This window comes from Labrus bergylta, chromosome 3, assembly GCF_963930695.1.
Source record: "Labrus bergylta chromosome 3, fLabBer1.1, whole genome shotgun sequence".
In the NCBI taxonomy this organism is placed as follows: domain Eukaryota; kingdom Metazoa; phylum Chordata; class Actinopteri; order Labriformes; family Labridae; genus Labrus; species Labrus bergylta.
In genome coordinates, this window is record NC_089197.1 from 8,067,776 (window position 1) to 8,088,987 (window position 21,212).

The following is a 21,212-nucleotide window of genomic DNA, read 5'->3' on the forward strand; positions in this document are numbered from 1 at the left end:
TATTATACCCGAACCGGACCGCTCATTGGAAACGTGGCTATAGCAACTTCTACCATCAGTGTGTGAATGTGAAGGTGTGACCTGCAGTGTAAAAGCACTTTGAGTAGTCAGAAGACTAGAAAAAGGCTACACAAGCTGAAGTCTATTTACCATTAACTGATCAATGTGGAGGCATCATTAATGCTGAAGCATACATACCGGGCTTTGGAGCAACATGTGCTGCCAATTGGATGACTTCTCTTTCAGGGATTTGTTTACTTCAGCGAGGCGATGCCAAACCACATTCAGCGTGCACAGAGTCTGGGTGATAAAGTGGCCTGCACGCAGTCCCACATTATCACCCATTGAAAATATTTGGAGCATTATGAAGACCCTGAACTGTTGAGCAGCTGAAATCCTATATTGACCAAGAACGGTGAATCATTAAATTTACAGAAACTCAAGAGATGGGTAGTCTGTTTTTGATGCTCGTCCGCCTGAGGGCCTGACGAGCACAGCCGTCCATTATCGCTCATGGCTTTGTCTCTTCAGAGATTTCTTCAGATTCTGTGGCTATTTTATGATATAATGAACTTTAAATGATGAATTTATCAGATTCTTTGCAATTATGTTTTCTTGAATTGTTGCACCATTTTCAGCCCAGTTTTTTATGGAGGGACTTCAGAAAGACTCCGCCTCTCTGGGACGATCGTTTTTACACCCAATCATGTCTCTAACCCGTTGACAGTTCACCTTATTGACTGTGAGATGTTCAAGAAGAATTTTTTTTTTTTTAAGCATTTCACAACTTCTCCAGTCTTTTTTTGCCACTGTCCCAACTACATGTTGTTGGCGTTGAATTCAAAATGTGCATCCAACTTTCCATAAACAATGACATTTCTCAGTTTTGACACAACTCAGGCTCAGTGAGCTGGACAAAGAAGGAGATCACACAGTTTGAAATTAATTTAACGATCATTTATTGAAAACGTCATAAGAAAGGAATATGCAGTCTAAATGTGTCAGAAGTTGTGGAGGCAAAAGAAAGAGCACATACCAAAGTTAGTGTTGACAAGAGAGAGAGCGAGAGAAGCCAGTTTAAATAGCATGTCCAGGTGCATGAATTCAAATTAACTGGCTCCGCCCCTTTTAACCCGAGGTCAACCTGAATGAGACACAAGGCAACAGGAGGAATTCTTTTCTTTTTTTTCCGGGGATTTGTTTTCCAATGTCAACACATACATTTGGCTTCTTTTCTCGAGATCTCCACTTACTCACCTCGTTATCTTTGGATAACAACGCTGGACTTTTTCATGATACTGAGGTAATTTTTGAGTTCTTGAGAAATCAATTCATTATGATGGGAAATGCAACCCGGTTACCTCGAGATAGAGACATGAATAAGTCGAGAGAGAGAACAAACGTAAATTACTCGTAATAACAGATTGAATTCATAGTGCATTTCAATGAACTGAAGGATGTTTTGTCCCCTTATCTACAAAACACGTATACATTGTTTGCCTTTTGATTTTTTTATCGCCGTTTTAAGAGGAGAAAAACTGCCTTGCACTTGAGGCCTGCAGCACGATCAATACACTGATGTAAAGGTAACACAAGAGCTCTCTGTCGTACTGAGACATGCCACTGATTTTGATCATGTTTTTTATTATTTCTTCTTCTTCTTATTGTTATTATTCTTCCATCAACCACTAACCACATAAAACAAAAGAGAAACAGAAACAGTTGAATAAACTACAATCCCTCCAATTAGACAAAAAGCTTACAGTTTAATAAAAACCTGATATTGTAAATCAAACCTCCGAACCAATCAGCTCTCAGATCAGACATGTGATAAACATCAGCTCATCCTGTTTCATGCAGCCAGAAATCAGCTGTTTCTCTTTCTGTTCCAGATGTTTTCACCGACGGCAGCAGATCCCAGGTCAGATTACAGCAGGAGAATTGCCCATGATGCACCGAAGGGGGGGAGGGGGGGTCCTTTACACATGTCCAACCAATCACATCTTACTTCAGGCAGATATGGACCAATGAGAATACGGCTCTGTTTAAAAAATTAATAAGAAGTCAGCAAAACACCCCACATCTGGAAATCATCTGCATCCTTTTTTCTCTCTTTCTGTCGTTGACATGACAACAGAATTTAAAGCATTGGCACAATAGAGTGTGTGTGTGTGTGTGTGTGTGTGTGTGTGTGTGAGAGAGAGTGAAACCAGTAGAGTTTATACAGTATGTGGAGTGATCTGGACTGGATACCCTCTTCACACATTGAATCCAAATCCAGGTTCAGCGCGTCTCTGCCGCCCCCTGCTGGTAAGAAAAAACAACCTTAACCTCAAAACAAACCTGAAACATGAACACTCAGATGCAGGATTCATGGACAAGATCAATATTTATATGATAAAAATATCAAGTGGCCTGAGGATTATTGAATTACCGGTACATCTGCATTTAATTTGTTATACTGTTGATAGAAAGGAAATTGAGGTTGTAAACTCTTACAAATACTCTTGGTATTTTAATTGATGAGTCCCTTACTTTCAAACCACATGTACTGGGTCTGGTGAAAAAAACCTTTTAGAAACAAGTTGTGTTTTTCTGTTAATGTAAAAAAAAAAAGCGTCTTGTCGCTGTCTTACATTATGGTGATGTTTTTCTACATGCACGCCTCTGCTCAGTCTCCATATGGTTGACACATCCTACCAAGCATCCTTGAGGTTTTATTACAAACTGTGAAGATCATCTGACTCATTTTGAGTTGTACTCTCGGGTAGGATGGCGTGCTCTGTCAACCCGTAGGCACACACACTGTTTCACCTTTATATACTGAATTAGATCATTCTTAAAATTCTGCATCCAACTCTACCTCTGTGTTTTTATCATGCAGAAATGTACCAGTGTGTATTCTTTGTGCTCTCAGGACCTTTTTATAACAGAAAGTTGGAAAAGGGCTTTTTGGGTATCCCGCAACCCTCAGCCTGGAATCTGTCGCAGAACGACTTGAAACTCAAGGAGCTGGAGTCCTTCAAGGTTTTTTAAATCTCAAATGAAATACCTGGAAGCAGACTCCACAGGATGTCGATGTTTTCAGCTCGACTGCTTGAACTTCTGACCCCCAGATTTGACTCAGATGGTTTTTCTCTTAAATGCATATTGCAGTGTTTTGTAAATTGCACTTTGTCTCCCTTTGTGTCTCTGTCTGTGACGTCTCAGCCGGGTCTCTCTTGAAAAAGAGGTTCTTAATGTCATTGGGACCAACCTTGTTAAATAAATGTAAAAAAGAAAAAAAGATGAAAAAAAATGTAGGTGATGTCTACGGTTCAGCCAAGTTCAGTCACAACTGCAACAACTAAAAACCAGAACTTAAACATTTTTATATTAACACCCAATCAGCTCGTTAATAAATCTAAACTTTTAAAATCTGCAGCAGTGACGGTTCACACCAAGACAGCAGACATTACGAGTTCTTCGGAGATTTATTCAGGTCTTTTTTTTGTTTTTTAACACAAACATGAAGAACAATAAACAGATGTTTGGTTACAGCCAAGATATCAAATAAAAGAAGTGAGTCAAAGTCAGAAGGTATGAATCAAAGAGATTTAACATTCACAGGTAACCTCGTCACCTTCAGTTTTATTTCTTCAGTTAGTAAACAGAGAAAGATCCGATCTGATAGTTTTATTGCTTCTTCTGTGATCCACATGAATGAAACCCACACACACTGATTATTAGTATTGCACTTATCATTATTATTAGTGCTTCATGTTCTTTTCATGGCTTCTTTTTCCAAATGTGCGGCAGCGTGGCCTGCAGGCGAACAGCGGGGACGGAAACGCCGCGACACTCCACCTCAAAATAAAAACTAAATCAAATAAAAAAGTCCTCCAGCTGCCATGTTTTAACAAATACATCAGCTGATGTTCAACATGGTGTCATGATCCTTTAAGAAAACGTAACAATGAAAATAAAAAAAATATTTAAAAAGGGACAAAACTTAAAAGGAGAAGCGACAAGTCGGCGTGCAGTCCGCTTCTCCAGCTGAGCATGTTCAGACGAGGAACCAGAGACTGTATACAAATAAAACAACACGGCCGCTCTTTGAAAGTAAAGCCAGAGAGCTCCTCCTACTTGGAGCTCCTCCTACTGACCGGGGGCAAACTACATCATAAGCTCCGCCTCCTCAATGTGCAATATGTCAGCGCTTGTTGCTGGGGGATATTTAGGATACATTTTTATCAGGAGGAGGAGAAGATGTGTCGTCCATCTTTATAAACAGTCAAAGGGAGAAACAGAAAGTTGAACTTATCCACTGCTGAGTTTAGTGTGTTTGTCTCTTTCTTTCTTTTTCAGGGTTAAAGGAAGAATGTGCGACTTTAAACTCCAGAACGAAACCAAAACAAACTGCTGTTTGGCCACGCCTCCTCCATACTGAAGCCTCTGCTCTCCTCCAGAGACACACCTCCAACCCCTCTCAACTCGTAGCGCAAGCGGTGGACAAAATTTTGTGTTAGCATGCTAATGTTAGGGTATGAGTATGTTCTTCTTCTTCTCTCTAGTTCTTGACTTAAACAGCTTTTATACACAAGGGGAGGAGCCGGCCGTCCCGTCCATGTAAACACGGCTCTGACAACAACACAGCCAGCGGGACTCGAGCTTCTCCCTCATTGTAGACAGTCATGACTCAGAGACACATTTACACAGGAGAGACTTAATTTATGATATATTTACGTGGAACATGTCGCACATTCTTCCTTTAAGTAAATGTAAAAAACAAAACTGTTACATCTGCGTTCTACTGACCTGATCTTACTTCATTATGCCATCTATCCAATCAAAATGAGGCATCACTTGGCATTCAGGAAGTAAAAAAAATCTCAATTTGTGGTCTGGATGGAGACATTTCTGTTTCCAAAACCTCATCATGCCCCTCAGATTTAAATATCAGATTGTGTACGTTAAATGATGAGTCAGCTGTTTGGTCAGAAAGTGAAGAAGTGGTCAATTTAAAAAAAATAATTCAAGAACAGTGGAGAACAGAGGAAAACAGGGAAAAAGTGACAAAACATAAAGAAAAGTGCAAACAAAGAAATAAAAAACAAAAAGTGGCACTTCCTCTTCACAACATAACCATGGAGACAGCCAGCAGTGTAAACATAGTTATGGCAGGAGCTGTCTGATTAATACAGGTGTTTACATTACATTATTATTTTCTTTTATAAAGGTGCGGGGTGAGATGATTATAAATCAGCAGTCGACAGGAAGTGACCTCAGTGCTTGCTGTTCGGCTTCAGGAAGCGTTGCGACTTCTGTCTCGCCATGCGGTGCTGCTGCTGCGCCACCTGAGCCTCCGATATGGTCGCCTGCAGCTTCTGTTGGTAGTCATGGTAACAGAGGGGAGGGAGGGTGAAAAAAACCCAAAAAAACATGGCAACAGGAAATGTAAAGACACAAACATCCAGACAGAAACATGTGTGTACCTGAGCAGTGATTGTGTCTTGGAGCTGGATGTTCCTCACAGGCTCCTGATGGTCTTTCTTTGGTAACTTTAACTTCTGCTGCTCCTGAAACACAGACAGAAGCTCTTTTCACTCAGGTATACCTCGCCTGCACTCCCAGCTCAGCTGATCCCGTCTCTTTCTCTGTAACACCTCTGTTACTACCTCTGAAGATGATACAGAGGGGAATCACTTCGCCCCCCCCCCCCCCCCCATTACCAAACATCCCCCCTTACAGCTTTAGACTCAAACACATCCTGACATGAGAGGAGGGGGAGGGGCTTGTTAAAAGCTGCTCGTAGATTTAGCTTCTTTCTTTTTGGTACCTTGCAGTAGATCTTCAGCTCAGTCCCCGTCACAGCTGGAGGACGGTAGAAGTTCTCAAATAGACACTCCCACTCTTTGTTGAAATGACCTACAAAGTTGACCTCCTTCACACACATTACCCTCCTGCACAATGATGACAATAACAACAACAACACATTAAAACAATTCAATGAACATACTTAATGATGAATAAATAACACAGTCAAACACAAAAATAACAAAGACCATAATAAAAAAATAAAAAAAACTACAAACAGAAGAGAGTAGAAGGGAACTCTTGCAGGTTTTGGTTAACGGTTTTTACTTGTTTGTGACGATGATGTTTGTCTTTTTGTGTCCGGGGTACAGACAGTGATCTCTGAACACTTCACCATCCAGCTGTTTGATCTCGGAGCGCTGAAAGCAAAAACACAACATGTTCAAACACACACACATGGGACATCAAGGAGCTGTGGCTCAGAGCAAACCAGATCTGTGACCATGTCTAAAAGTCTATTTTTAGATACTTTAAGTTTGGGGACTTAAACACATCTATGTATCTAACCACAGTGCAATAGTATGTGCATACATGTCTGTGCATGCAAATTAGGTGCTTCTTCTCCTGAATCACATCGTTCACTCAGCCTGTGTTCCTCCGGGATGTTTTCAAATCTGCTGGCTTCAAGAGCGAGAAGGAAGGATTCCTGTTCTCACCTGAGCGACCAAACACCTCTTGTTGAAGTTTGCTTTAACGTAGGATTCAGCGATTTGAATATATGTCCGTCATTTTGGTTGCAACAAGATATCACTGAACCATTTCTCTTTATAACCAGCTACTCAATTCTTTCTGATTGTGTTCAAACTGCACGTTGGATTATTTCTATAGATGTAATTCAGCCTCCTCAAAGACAGCGTGAAGCTCTGCCGCCCATGAAGAACTTGACAGTTTACTACCAAAGAGAAACCTTCTTCTTGCTGGTCCTGTCATCTGACATATAAATGAAGCGATTCCAGAGTCTGACCATTCCTTCTTATTGATCGAGGAGAACATATCACCCTGAGCACCGTGTTTCCACTAAGCGGTCCAGTTAAGTTCGGTTCGGCTCGGTAGCCATTTGTTGGCGTTTCCACCTTCAAAAGTTGGTAATGGAACCAAGATACTGGATCTGTCCCGTCCTACTTTTTCGGTATCCTTCTGTTGGGGTGCCAAGGGTACCGATCTGACCCTAAAGGGTCCCTTTTGTTTACTTTGTCTCTGTTCTTCTTCTTCGTTGATAATTAATAGCCGGCTACACTGTGATGTCACACTATCACATAGCTGACGCGGCTAAATGTGAATACGTGTGAACCACCAACCAGTCAAGGCACTACATTTCTACATGATCCTGTATTTGATCATGTCTATAAACCCCTCTCTTTCAGCCCTGCTCAGAACAGGCTGTTTCTGTGTCTGTACCTTTAAATATGGAAATGAGCTGTGTCTGACCACGCCCCCTCTCTGGAAGGGCTCGGGTGTCTCAGCGCTTTCTCGCTCCATGCTCTATTGTTTATGGTGAGAAGGCAGACTCAGAGGGCAGAACAAACACCTAGCTGTGGGAGTGTCACCCACCTGGGGGAGGCGTTACTGCCCTTTGTGATGTCATGAAGGGAAAATCTCCAAACGGCCTGTTTGAGCACACATTTTCTGAAAAGAGGAGCAGGCAAAAGACGGAGAGGATGGACTTTTCTCATTATTGGGGGGTTTGTAAACAGACTAGGGACACATATTAGTGTTAGAGGAACATGGTGAAGTGTTTTTTACAGATTATATGACCTTTAAAAGAGACGAGGCAGGAAATGTAAAGTAAGAGGCAGTCTCTGCTCTGTGTCAGGATCCTGCTCATCACATTACACTTTTGAAGAAAGACGTCTGATGTATAGAAAAGTAGAAAAACGTTTGCAGGGTAAAGAAAGAGAGCGTGAGAATAAGGAGTGTAGTTTTATTAAAGATGTCACACTCGGTTACAGAGCTGCGGGAAACACACACAATGTTACAATTCACTCAGCAGATGCTTTTATCCAAAGCGACGTAAATCAGAGAGTAAGTACAACACTAATCCATTCATACACCGCCACTGAAGCAGCGGGATTAAGTGTCTTGCCCAAGGACACATCGGACATGTTGCTCAGCTGGCGACGACTCTACCAACTGAGCCACAGCCACCCACACACACAGTGACACACACGGTTACACACAGCACAACAGTGTGAGAGGTCATGCTGCATCACTGAAGATTATAATCAGTTCACACTTAAATATACAAAGAAATCACCACAGAGACAGAATCATTATATCATATACACGCTGGGAATGAAAAGGGGCGCTACGATTCGTTACAAAAATAGTGCTAAGCTCTATGAGAGAAGAAGATTTACAACGCCTCATTCATCAAATTATAAATGCTTATAAATAAAAACTAGAATACAAACTATCGTTAAGAAATGGTTAGAAACTGAAAAGAATCAGTCAGTTCGGTAAATCAGAAACAAAAAGCTGATTTCTGTGTTTAAAAAAATGTCATCAAACGGAGCTGAGTGTAAAAAATGTTTGAGGTATGAGAGGAAGATATTCGCTTGGCGTGCACAGAAATTAAAAGAGGACAGTATTTATAGGTGTATATACAACGATATTCATTGATTAAGGTAGACTGACAATGTTTATACAATACTGTAGAAATTACAAGTCATTATACATATATATATTTATTCTGTATTATTACACTTCAGATTTGTCTTATAAAGGATAAATATAATTTATGGTCCTTAAAGCACTTGAAGGGTTAAGTTGAGCGAAGCAAACCCTCTTTATTCCTCATCCAGCTGCATGTAAAATAAGAAGAAGAGGAAGTGGAAGAGGAAGAGGAAGAAGAAGAGGAAGAGGAAGAGGAAGAAGGAGAAGAAAGTGGTTAGAGGCAGACATAAGCAGAGTCGAAAAAGGACACCAAAACTGGTTATTATAACAGATTGTTGTTCAAAGGAAACATGCTGAAGATGCCTTGATACCCACTCTTCCTGCCAATTTGTAATGTAACACAATGTAAACTGTACCCCGACTGCTCTACCCTGTGGGCTGTACCTAGCTCAGTCACTCCATGCTAAGCGCTAATGTTAGTTCTTTAACTCAGTAGAACGCCAAATGGAGCAGCAAGAAATTCAGCCAGTCTCTCAGATGACTGGAGGAGATCCTGAAGTATGTATTCAAAATAGACTTTGAATCATGAATCCAGAATCGTTTTGAATGGAAAATAGATTCTGAATCGAATCATGACCCCAAGAATCGAAATCGAATCGTGAGACACCCAAAGATTCCTCGCTCTATCGGGGACGCTTCTGACTCGAGGCTGCTCCAAACTGATTATCTGCCCAGATGATCTTGTAGTGTGAGTCTTATAAAGATCCAATCTTAAAGCCCCCAGTCTGCTTGTCGATCGTCGGGGACGCACCCGATTTAAATAAAGAATGTTAGATATTTAGGATTTAAAATATTGACAATTACGTCATGAAAGAGTAGTGTGTGACTACAATCATCGAGAGAGACGAGGGAGGGCAGTAATAAGTGTAGTAGTCGCGACCGGCGGCAGGAGGCAACCCGCATATGTGAGCTGGTTAACTGAAATGCTCGAAGTTACAATCTGACCTCCAGCTCTTCATGAAGAATAAACCATCCATGTTGTCCACGTCTTTCAGACATTTCTTCACCCTAACTCGTTTTTTTCTCTCTCTGCACAAAGCATTAAAAACTAAAATTAAATTGCCGGCTCCATTGTTTACGAGAGGTCAGGTGAGGTGCTGCGTCCCTATTTCGGGCACGATTATCTTAGTCAAATCCTGTAGTAAGTGATGTGCTATGATTTTCATATCTTGTAGAGTGAGCATGTTTGAGATTATGCAGAAGGTGACCTGTTAAGATTCTCCTAAAGTGTGTGATGCTGCCCGAAGGATTTTAAAACTCCTGCAGTGTGAGCCAGGCTTTTGATTGTTGTACATATACATTGTTGAAAAAAATAGAGCATCATGGTGATCTTACATGGAAGAGGTCAAAACCCTGCGACTCTGTCAGGTCATACGGTCGGATGATCCCGTCCTCCCTGATCAGACGAACCGGCCTCAGTTTGGTCACTTCCTCTGTCGACTCCGCCACTCTGACATCACAAAAAAAACACACATGAACTTATTTACTTACCTAAGAAGAACCATGGAGAAGACAATCAGAAAAATGTTTTGTATATTTCTCTCAAATTAACACAGAGGGAGTTCCTCAGGGCTCTGTATGTGTTCTTCTTTATTTTATATCAGTATGTTTCTGATAATCACTAACTCCCGGTTAGGCTGTTTAAAGAGAGCAGTTTAATGTCGAGTGCACATGATGCGGTGAGGTGCTTCACGCTGCTCAATATCTCACCTTTCTTGGCCTCTACAGTGACAGCATGAAACAGTAATTTAAAACAGGTTATCAGGAACTGACTGATGTGTAACATGACAGATGGATGCCCCAAACAGAGGGAAGGGGAAGGGGAGGGGGAGGGGGGGGTGATGAAGATCACTGAGGCATTGAGGAAATGTTTCAGGAACAGAAGCAGGTCGTTGCAGAGTTCAGATTTGTGTTTTTTTTTGTTCAGTTTGGTCAGCTCATTAAATAGTCATCAGTACCTTTACCAAAACCTGACATAATGACGACAAATAACAGGTTTAGATTCCAACATGTTCACACAGTCACTGTTTCAGGTACTCCCAAAACATACCCGTACTTATACAAACTTAAACGTCTGTGTAGGCTCGATCATATCAACTTATTATTTTTAATATTTGTCACTACAGACACAATTACGGAGTCCCTCAAGTCCCAAAAAGTAACACTTTCTTATTTTACACATTTATTTATCTAATACTCACAAGATAAGGTATTGTTTCTGTTAAAATCAAAGGACAAACAGTGATTTAAAATTTAAATATCAGGGAGAGAAAGAGAGAGTGGGGAATGACATGCGGGAAACGAGCCACAGGTGGGATTCGAACCTGGGCCGCCCGCTTGGAGGACTACAGCCTCTATACGTGGGGCGTGCGCCACCAGCGTCCCAAATGAATAACACTTTTAATCAACATTAATCACGTTCATGTTTAAAATTCTATTATTTTACATTAAGAATAAAACTTGTCAGTCTTTTATTTTGAATTTTTGTACTGTCTTGAGCTGAGACTACTTAACTTGCTTTGTGCTTTTATTTTGAAATAAAGTAAGAAGTAGAATTCACCAATTCCACCCAAATCTTAACAGGTTTTACATCACAGAAAGTTTCCGCTAACCAGTTTCTTCAGGTGATGGTGGAATCCTATTTCCACCAAGAGTCATGTAAAGGTTCAACTTTGAACAACCTGTAGAAGCTCAGCGGGGTGTCTCCGTCAGTCAGGAGTTGGATTGATGACACAACTTGCAGAGTCAAAGTTTTACCAAACACACTGCTGTCCTTAAAAAGCTGTGGTTCACATTCAGCGTAGTGTGTACTTCCTGTGTCCGCATGCTGTTTCCTTTAGGGTTTGATTTTATTAAATAAATAACGTTTTGTTTGTTTTTGCCATTCATTTAGAGTCAGAGTGGACATATCCCTCAGGGGCGTGGCCTGTACGACTCAAGATGCCGCAGCAAGCTGAGGGAGCGGGGCTACGAGCATTGTTACAATGACGGATGCTGTGAGAATGAGGCGTGAAGATTCTATTTGTGACACGATGCAGCAACTTACCATCGGGCTGCTGCCAGACATCAATAACATGCATAGTCACACAAGAGCTGCCGCTGAAGCTCGTCTCCTTCATCTCACTCGTCAGTCTGACTCGAGTCGACGGGTTAGGTTTAATCATTGCAACACAAAAAAATTGCCCCGAGAAGTAACTTGTTTCTGAACCTGACCAGCAGACTTTGAGCAGTGCGATGAAGAAAACCGAGCTTTAACGATCTCAATGAGTAATACTCACACACCAAAATCACAAGGAAAAGAAAAAAACAAAAAACTCCAGGAAACAACGAGACGAGACAGAAAACAAAAGCAGAACATGTGAAAAATTAGTGGGCAGACAAGAAGAGAGACAGAGAAGCACACAGACAACACAGGAAGAATCTCACTGTGCCAAATACTGGAAACGATTTGTACTCTAAACACTGACGCTATCAGAGAAAATAAATACACACACAGCTTTAACTATCTAAAACAGGAAACACACAAATATTGGGAAGGTTTTCATGAAGTGCAGCGTACCTTTGGATGCCCTGGAAGGTGCTGCTGGCCATGTCAATGATGCCGCCCGTGGGCCGCGCGACCACGCCCACCAAGCCTTTCCCAATGCCCTTAAAGAAACCAGCTGCTCCCTCCTTCTTTGCGCCTGCACAAATACACAAATCATCATCAGTTTAATGGTCACACTTTACGCATAGCACACGTCACCATGTTGGTTTTCGCACACTAATATGTGTCCAAATTCTGTCTACAAACCCCCCAATGATGAGAAAAGTCTTTTCAGAAAATGTGTGCTCAAACAGGCCGTTTGGCGATTTTCCCTTCATGACATCACAAAGGGCAATAACCCCTCCCCCAGGTGGGTGACACTCCCACAGCTAGGTGTTTGTTCTGCCCTCTGAGTCTGCCTTCTCACCGTAAACAATAGGACATGGAGTGAGAATGCTAGAGACACCCAAGCCCTTCCAGAGAGGGGGCGTGGTCAGACACAGCTCATTTACATATTTAAAGGTACAGAAACAGCCTGTTCTGAGCAGGGCTGAAATAGAGGGGTTTATAGACATGATCAAATACAGGATCAGAGTGGATTAAGAACAAGAAACTTCACATACATGTTTTGGGGAGCTCTGAGACTTATTTAAAACTGGTTCAAGAGGAGGAGAATATGTGACCTTTAACACCAGATTAAGAAGGAACATGACCAAAACAAGCCAAATTTACAGACTTTTGCTCGTAATTTTTCTCTTTGCATCTTTGTTGTTGTTTTTAAAAGGATGTAAATGATCGTATGAAAACATTTTACACTCACCCTCCACAGGTTTGGTGACGATGCCTGTAACTCCGCCCACGACGCCCTGTGGAAACACCAGAGTGTTACAGACCTGCTGACCTCAGATCAGCTGATGACCTGATTTCAGAGTCGCTCTCCGTACCTTCAGCAGTCCTTTCCCTCCTTTAGCCAGACTCCCTCCAAAGTCTTTGGGCGTTCGGTTCATCTCCTCTCGTCGTTTCTGCTGGTACTCTTTGTCCATGGTGATGGCTGCAAGACCTTTACCCACCGACCCTGTGATCCTGGAGACCATACCTGCAGCGCCACCTGCAGGACACGGGTGAGACAACATATCCAGCTGACATCACTGACTCATCCGTCATTCAGACTACCATTCACAACATCATAGTATACAGTATAACAGGAGTTCTTAACTCAGATAAAAGCAGAGAAGTAGCAGAGAGAACTCCCATGATTCCCCGCCAACCTCAAGGTCATATTTTTGTTACTGTTTTAATGGGGAGCCCCCTGGCAGCTGATTTACAGGTACATACTGTGCGTTTCATTACTCCCACACGTGAACAGAAAGTTGATAATAGGTGGATTTCACCTCAAAAGTTTAAAGTTTAAACAATTCAAAGACGTGTTTTCAAACGGCAATAGATAAGAATATGCTGCTGGTCTTGTTTAGACGCAGTTTCTTACCGACAGTGTGACCCAGCAGGCTGCGGACTCCGATCACAAAACCTTCTGCAAACTCCTCTGGGCCCTGAACAGCTCCCTGATGGACACACAGCAGTCAGTTTAACATCAGATAAACACTAGTATCAATATGAAAAGGACCTTGATGTATCTATATGTACAAGGGGACTTCATGGATGACGTAGTTACTCAATGCTAGGCTATTTGTTAGCTAAGAAGGCCCATCAGCTTCTCTTCACTCTACATTTTGAGATAATAATGGAGGAGTGTGTAAGACATGATGTGTAAACTCTGCTCAGGACAGGTATGACGATATTAAACAGATAAAGAAAAGAAAAATGCTACAACTGGACGGTGATTAAACTTGGATATCTGGGCAGAATGCTCAGCAGTGAATCTGGTTGTGACGGACATTCAAGATGATATGTTGGACCCTGCTCTCTAAATCGGCCCTCCTGATCCCCCGAATGTTAGTCACTCTAGTCTGATTAGATTCCAATGTTTAAGGCAGAAGGAGCTCTTTGCTGCTGATATAAGCTGATCTTATTTTTGTGCATGTAGTGTTGGCAGTATTTTGTGTTTGTGTGTGTGTGCATGTTTTATTACCTGAAATGGTTCATAAAAGAAGGCCTCCACTCCCTCAGACAGACCTCGGATCAGTCCAAACGGGTTTCCCAGGACATCCAGACCCAAAACCAGGACGTACATCTGCTTCAGGAACTGCAACCACAAACAACAAACTCTGGTCTTCAATCAGGAATGAACTTATTTAAACTGAAGACACACAGAGATGTAACCCAGTTTGAATGTTGAATTAGGAGACGACAGCTGTGCCAAATTTAATAAGAACAATGTGACTTAAAAAGTATTTTATTTCTCCATGTAAGATTTTATAAATCTCATCCAGTGTGGCTGGAATCGAAGGATTCTCAAAACAGGAAGTACAAAAGGAAAGGCATCATTTTTGGTGGATGCCAAGAATGGTTTAATCCTTGTTCTCTAGTCCCTCTAATTTTTTTTTTTTAACAGTGTCTCCAAACCAGAAACATTTTTAATTGTTGGGGTTGGATGCCTTAAGACCTTTAAAGGCACGACTAGATAAAAGGAGAAGACAAATGGAATCTAAAAAAGATGCAAAACGTTACAGAGCTGCAAACATCATCCAGGTCTACACCGCCCTCTACGCTCCACCAATTAAAGGCTTCTGATCCAACCTTCACAACAGGGTCCTAAGTCTCTAACTAGACTCTTCTCCTCTGTCGCCCCCCCAGTGGTGGAACAAACCACCAGACTTCATTCTCTCCAGTCACTTAGCACCTTTAAGAAAAAGCTAAAGACCCAACTCTTTATTGAACATCTACGACCTTCATGATGATGATGATGATGTTGATGATGATATTTAGGATGGCTTTGATGCTGATTAGATCTCTCCAGAGATCAGTGTCAATGTTGTTGTTGTTGACAATATATTAACTATAAAAAAGTGCTCTGCCTCTGGTCACTTCCTGGTTGCACCTGTGTGTCTGATCAGACTTAAGCTGTTTGTTTGCACTTCCTGTTGTTGTTTCCTCCTCTCTAGATCCTCGCTTGTGTTGTACCTACTCTCTGATTTTTGTCACTTTGGATCAAAAGCGTCTGATAAATGAATTGTAGAACCAAGAAACCCACTGAGCCAGAGCCTGGTCCTCCTTAAATTTTCAGAGGCAGGTGGGCATATACACACTCCTTAACTCGAACATGATCAAACACAGGTGGGTCCTGATGTGCAGACAAACAGAAATCTGAAATACCTGCTCGCTGTAGTGTCGGCCCACCGCCCACATCAGCTTGTCTCTGCGGTAGAACTGGTACTTCACCTCAAAGAAGGCCAGCCTGACAGAGACGGACAGACGTCAGAGATTCAGTGTTTTATTTGGGATGTTTCCTTAAACTGACAGCCCAGAATGCATCTCCCCACATAAAAAAAAACAAATAAAAACACTCTGAGCAGCAGGAAGAGTCTCACTTGAAGATGAGGTCATCAACATCGGTCAGCGTAGCTCCGATACTTTTCAGCAGCAGGTTAAAGGACTTGATGGCCGCCACCTCCTCGGTCGTGTCGTCGTCGCCACTCGAGCCGAGAGACAGACTGAGGTGGAGCTGAAGTATCAGATATAGAAGAGGTATGCAAAAGCAGAGTTCAGGTCATGATGGATAATTCAGGAGATACTGAGTTAGTATATTCAGTTCAGCTCTGATTAAGTTTAAAGGTGAACTAAAAAGAAGTTAAACCCTGTGCCCGTCTCCTCACCTTGATGGGTGAGATGTGGAAATGTTCAAAGAAGCTGAGTCCCGACGTGTCGTTGAGCGACGCCTCCGTCAGCTCGACCTGAAGCACCTGCAGATCTTTCTCTATCAGCTGCGTCTGGAAACGAAAACAAACACATTAACCCTCTGTGTGCTGTCGATGTGTCGACGAGTTGAATCTCCAACATTAACTCCGCCTCTACCTTCTGTCTGTCCGTCAGGGGGTCAGCAGCCGGCGTAAAGAGAGACAAGATGGCTCCCAGGAAGCCCTGATCGATCTTCACCGCCATCTCCTGCACCAGAGCCATGAAGTACCTGACGTGCACACAAACATTAATATAAGTGACAGTTTTAGATTTACTCTTTCTTTTTTACTTTTGGCGCTTACTCACTTGAACTGCATGACGTTGCTGTGCTCATTGAATCTGGTGATGATGGACACGTCGATGAAAGGCTTCGGCTCTGCAGCGGCAGAAAGATGAAGAAACATAAACGGCTTCATCAAACATTCACTGTTAACTCTGCATGTTCTGTCTCTAACAGCTGATAGCAAGCGTGTTAATGTGACCTCTGCAGGAAGAGAAAGTTCATCATGGAGTGTCTATGTAAGATTTGTATATCTTAAATGTAATGGTTTCTTTAGCATCATTTTACACAAGAAGCATCCAGAAAAGGAGGACTAATGAGCGTTCTCACTGAAGTAGAGCTCCGTACGCTCAGTTTGGTTTGTGAGAAAACAGGATTAAAAGACAGAGACTCCACGAGATGGAAAAGCAGGTAACTAAAAAGATCACCTGAGTCCAGGGCGATGGATTTTGGAGGAGGAACTGGATGGAAGACAATGGGGAAGATGGCCCCAGGAAGCTGGTTATCAACCTGCAAATAGAAACATGTCCGTTTATTATTTGTTAGTAAGTAGTTCTGAGCATTTTGGGGTTGTAGAATACAATAGAAAATAAGAAATAAGACCTTTGTCGTGACTGTACGATGTACATGAATTATTTAGGAAATGCTTCTCCTTAAGTACAACATTCAGGTGTCACAGTAATGAAGCTGAATGTTTATTGCACTAGTAGAGAATTGATTATTACACAGTTATATAGAGGGGGATAGGAGGATAATGCACTGAATAAGGGGTGTGTGTGTGTGTGTGTGTGTCTGCATGTGTGTGTGTTTACCTGCAGCCAGTGCAGCTGGGCCCTCAGGCTGCGCTGGTGAAGTGACTGTTTGAACTCCACCTGGATCCCAGACAGGAAGTTCCTCCTAATCTGGCAGGATACTGGCTGTCGCATCATCATGTTGGCTGCGTTAAAGTTCACCTGTCGACCAGTGACATCACACACTGTCACTCACCTCATTTGGAGAAACAACTGAAATATGATTGAAGGTCAAGAAGGAATGCCGCGGAGTTTAGATCCACCTTTGTTTGTATAATACGTCAGCGTGTCAAAACTGAAACTAAGAAAACATATCTATAGAAACAAGACAACAGACTTGCAGGTTGTTGCATACCCTAACTGAAGTGCCAAGCAAACAGTGTCTCTGTTACAGTGCTGTTTGCATGACTGAAACAAGAGCACAAGCAGACATTTGGTGCAAAATCGGCCTCTTTCTATGCAAATAAGCGTCACTGTAAAATCAGTCCAATTCACAATTGCCAAAGAATCTGAAGAGCAGTAATTATGAGGTGTTTCACTGGAGATGCATTGACTTGACGATATTGGTCCTGTGTGCAAACATCAGTAAATAATGTGGCATGCACGGTTGTCAGGAATCAATATATATATCTGTTGTGTCGCTTCATTTTAAAGCTTGCATGCGAGTATACTTAACTGCTGATTCAGAAAGGAGATTTTTTGTTTTCATGGTCAAACCTGATGGAAACTGTTGGAAGTGCGAGAGTCTCGCACCCTCTCCGGAAAAAATCAGTGACATGCAGTTTGTACACGTATGTTCCGGTGACATTTCAAGAGGAAGGACTACTAGCAACAAGTGAAATATATCAACTCACATTGAATTTGGCCTTGAAAAACGTGGACGAAAATAATTAGGAAGTAGCCCTGATTTTCTGATTCGAAGCATCTCTAGGTTTAACATCCAGAACGTCTATTGCTTAAAGAGACAAATTTCCCCTTTCTGTGTGTCTAACCCTAACCCTACATCAGCAGGGAGTGGAAGAGCTGACAGTCAGACACATAACACATGGAATATCTTCAGCACCATTTCCAGTTGGACCTTAAGACGAGGCAGATAGCTGTTGCAAGGTGTTTAAGTGTTTAGTTTCCCTCTCATATATGTGAGAATGAGGTTGTCACATGTAGTGATCAGTGTGCGATCATGTGTGTCGATCTCTGACCTCCAGGTTGGGCTCCAGTTTGACCCAGCCTCCTTCGGTCTTCCCGTCCAGCTGACTCTGGTATGTTTTCTCCAGCAGGTTGATGTTTTTCTGACTGAAAGGCTTCCAGCGATTCTTTGGCTTCATCTCCCAAACCACACCGGAGCTGTAACGCACAAACACATTGTTCAGAGCCTGTCTACCTGCTGGTGTGTTGACCTGCTGATGTGACGGTGTTTACCTGGTGATGCCGATATAAGCGATCTCCTGTCGGCTCGTGTTATTGATCAGCGACAGTCCGAGGTTTTGCAGCGACACCTTTACTTCCTGTTGGAACTGTTCGAGCTCCTCTGCCTGTCGAGCCTTTGACACCACGGCGACGTCCTCGGTAAACAGCAGCACCCGCTGGCGTCCATCCAGGAAGGACACCCAGTGGACCTGAGAGAGGCTGTCATAGGCGAACTGACCAACATCGTCCTGAACCAGAGACCAGAAATCGACACAATGTCAGAGGAAGACTATGTTTGTTTTTTAATCTTTTCACTAAAGGTCCTTCCGGCTCTCATTAAAGAAAACAAAGACAGAAATACTGCTTAGTAGGTGACTATGAGATGCTTTAAAAAAGTTTAAACTGGGAGAGAAATGTGTGTTACTTACATATTTTAAAAGCTGTGCTGGTGGTTAGTAAAACTAGCTTAAAAAATACAACATTAGAAATATAAAAATCTTAATCTTTCTTGCAAGCTTGTTTCCCTCAATGGATACAGTTTTTAAATTTGGGCAAATAGGTAAAAATGTTATATTTTGGTCTAAAATTTTCCTCCAACCTTCACTTGTTGCCTGTTTTAACATACTATCGTGACAGAGAAATATTGCTGTGTCAGCGGGTTTTTTTTATTACTTGATTAATCACTTGTGGGATCCCTCAGGGTACTACACTTGGTCCTTTACATTTTACATTTGGTTGAAACTGCCCGAATTAATTTCATTTGCCACTTTTGGGGCATCAGACGAAGCTAAAAAAAACCTACTTAGTGTGAAAGATATTCCTAAATCAGTAAGAATATTTATATTTTTTTACAGGAAATAAGAGAGGCTCAGAAAAACTTGAAGTATAAGAAAACACAATATTGGAGCTCATTTTCACATATTTGTAAAGGACATTTTTAGGTAGTTTTCGATCCAACATTTCTTTGTTATCATGTCTTTTGAAATAAAAGCAACCCCCCAGTGTCCGACCTTCAGCAGGTCAAGCTCTCCAGAATGCTCCATGCAGTTCCAGCTGAGGGTTCGGACGCCGGCCGGGTCGTCCCAAACAAACCGCCGAGCCTCGCCAGGTTTCAACTGGTGAGCCACAGATGAGCCGCTGGAGAAGAAAAAGTGAGGAGTATGTTAGGTGTCATTTATAATGTCAAAAAGGTCAGAAGAAATTTTGCAGAAAGACATTTACTAAGACATTTCACTTATGACTTCAGCAGCATATTTAGTGTTGCGTACACCTTGGATGATCTTGCTTTCCTAAAGTTTCTATTAGTGTCAGACGTATGTTTGATATTTCTGGCTTTTTTTCCCCCCGAAATGAACTGAAAATGTGATGTTTCTCCTTCACTCCATGTGAGCACAGCACTTAAAGGATAGGTTATATTCAGTCTGAGCAGCAAAAATTACAGAGAGAAACATTACTTAATAAATGGGAATTATTTGAAAACTGAGAGAGTTGCTAAAAATGTGTGTGTGTGTGTGTAAACATCTGACCTTTGCTTGTAGCTGAGGGTGACCCAGGGTGTGTGGTTGAGCAGAAGGGCCGGTGCGGCTCCTTCATAGTAGTCATTGAAACTTATGAGGGTGGACAGATCAGACATGTTGACGTCCACAATGATCCCACCGCACTAAAAAAAAAAAATACACACAAACGCTTCACATCAAAAAGCCATGCAGAGTAATGAAATCTCTCATGTGATTGGTCCTGCAGAGACTCTCACCATGTCCAGGCTCAGCAGGGTGCCGTTATCCTGCTTGTTAAAGAAGAAGTACTTGGAGGTGGATTCAGATCCCACAACGCGGATGCACAACTTCCCTGAAGTGTTCTCCGGCCACAGAGGGAGGCACTGCGGTAAGCAACAATACAAAGATTCTTTGGTGTGGTCATGGTAAAAGTCTAAATAAAGATTCTGTGACATCAGGAGCAGCATCATAGTTAGATTCAAACTCTGCTCCTGTGTGGATTTAAAGTGATCACATAGTAAGCTTCCTGACAGGACGGTTCTTGGAGCAATGCTCCCTGAGAGTTGTAGTTTTTACTCAATCTCTTCTGGTCTATTGGCCATCTAAGAAGGCGCCGTGCTCACCTCGGTGGACGACATGTAGTGCCACTTGACAGAGTTGTGGTTGATGACCTCCCCCACCTCCAGCTCATACGACGACTTGTTGACGAGCGTGTAGAAGGGACTCATGGTGACGATCCTGGTCAGGTTGAAGCTGCTCATCTGGATGCTGACTCCCACCTGGACACACAAACAAAAACGTTGACGCACAAAGTGATGAAGCCCACGGAAAGACGCAGATGTCTCGTCAGTCACTTCCTTGTCTTGTCTATAAAAATTAGAAAAAGAGGTCAGACAGGATCGTAGAAAAAACAGATTTGTAAAGTTCTTGAGTCGGAGCAGCAGATTTTCAGTTCAGTAGCAAAATAAAAGTAAAGTAAAAAACAGGGTAGACATTTACATTTCTAAAGCTGAAGGAAAAAGGTAGTTTGCATTATTGTTCTGAAAATTAAGAAATTCTTTGTCAAAATTATTATCGGACTTTTGACTTGTCAATGGACATATTATAGTTAATGATGATCCTGAGGGAAGATTGGAGTTACCAGGAAGTCCATGTTGCTGGCGGGACAGCGAACGCAGCCATAACTCCCCACAGTGTCCAGAGAGAAACCATCAGACCAGGAGCTGGTGGAGACACACAGCTGGAGCTGAAACAACACACACAAGTCTGCTGTTAGAACAAACAACACAGTTAAAGGTCACATATGTAGAATTCACTTCTACATGATT

General features: G+C 42.1%; 1 protein-coding gene across 6 annotated transcripts in view; it reads right to left on the reverse strand.

Moving 5' to 3' along the window:
• Nucleotides 1–3,459: 3,459 nt before the first annotated feature.
• The window catches only part of vps13c (vacuolar protein sorting 13 homolog C), a 63,676-nt gene continuing 45,923 nt past the window's right edge, over nt 3,460–21,212 (reverse strand). For all 6 annotated transcript variants that reach the window (XM_065952599.1, XM_065952597.1, XM_065952598.1 and 3 more), the window contains 24 exons: nt 21,026–21,130; nt 20,508–20,663; nt 20,142–20,267; nt 19,915–20,048; nt 19,399–19,525; nt 18,401–18,636; nt 18,181–18,325; nt 17,003–17,143; nt 16,619–16,700; nt 16,217–16,286; nt 16,028–16,139; nt 15,829–15,942; nt 15,544–15,677; nt 15,329–15,410; nt 14,145–14,258; nt 13,542–13,617; nt 13,000–13,163; nt 12,876–12,921; nt 12,089–12,212; nt 9,865–9,979; nt 6,124–6,215; nt 5,819–5,942; nt 5,475–5,558; nt 3,460–5,366 (listed from right to left, as the gene is read on the reverse strand). In XM_065952599.1, coding sequence (XP_065808671.1) covers nt 5,265–5,366; nt 5,475–5,558; nt 5,819–5,942; nt 6,124–6,215; nt 9,865–9,979; nt 12,089–12,212; nt 12,876–12,921; nt 13,000–13,163; nt 13,542–13,617; nt 14,145–14,258; nt 15,329–15,410; nt 15,544–15,677; nt 15,829–15,942; nt 16,028–16,139; nt 16,217–16,286; nt 16,619–16,700; nt 17,003–17,143; nt 18,181–18,325; nt 18,401–18,636; nt 19,399–19,525; nt 19,915–20,048; nt 20,142–20,267; nt 20,508–20,663; nt 21,026–21,130 — 2,805 coding nt within the window. In that variant the 3' untranslated portion in view covers nt 3,460–5,264. The remainder of the gene's footprint in view (nt 5,367–5,474; nt 5,559–5,818; nt 5,943–6,123; nt 6,216–9,864; nt 9,980–12,088; nt 12,213–12,875; nt 12,922–12,999; nt 13,164–13,541; nt 13,618–14,144; nt 14,259–15,328; nt 15,411–15,543; nt 15,678–15,828; nt 15,943–16,027; nt 16,140–16,216; nt 16,287–16,618; nt 16,701–17,002; nt 17,144–18,180; nt 18,326–18,400; nt 18,637–19,398; nt 19,526–19,914; nt 20,049–20,141; nt 20,268–20,507; nt 20,664–21,025; nt 21,131–21,212) is intronic.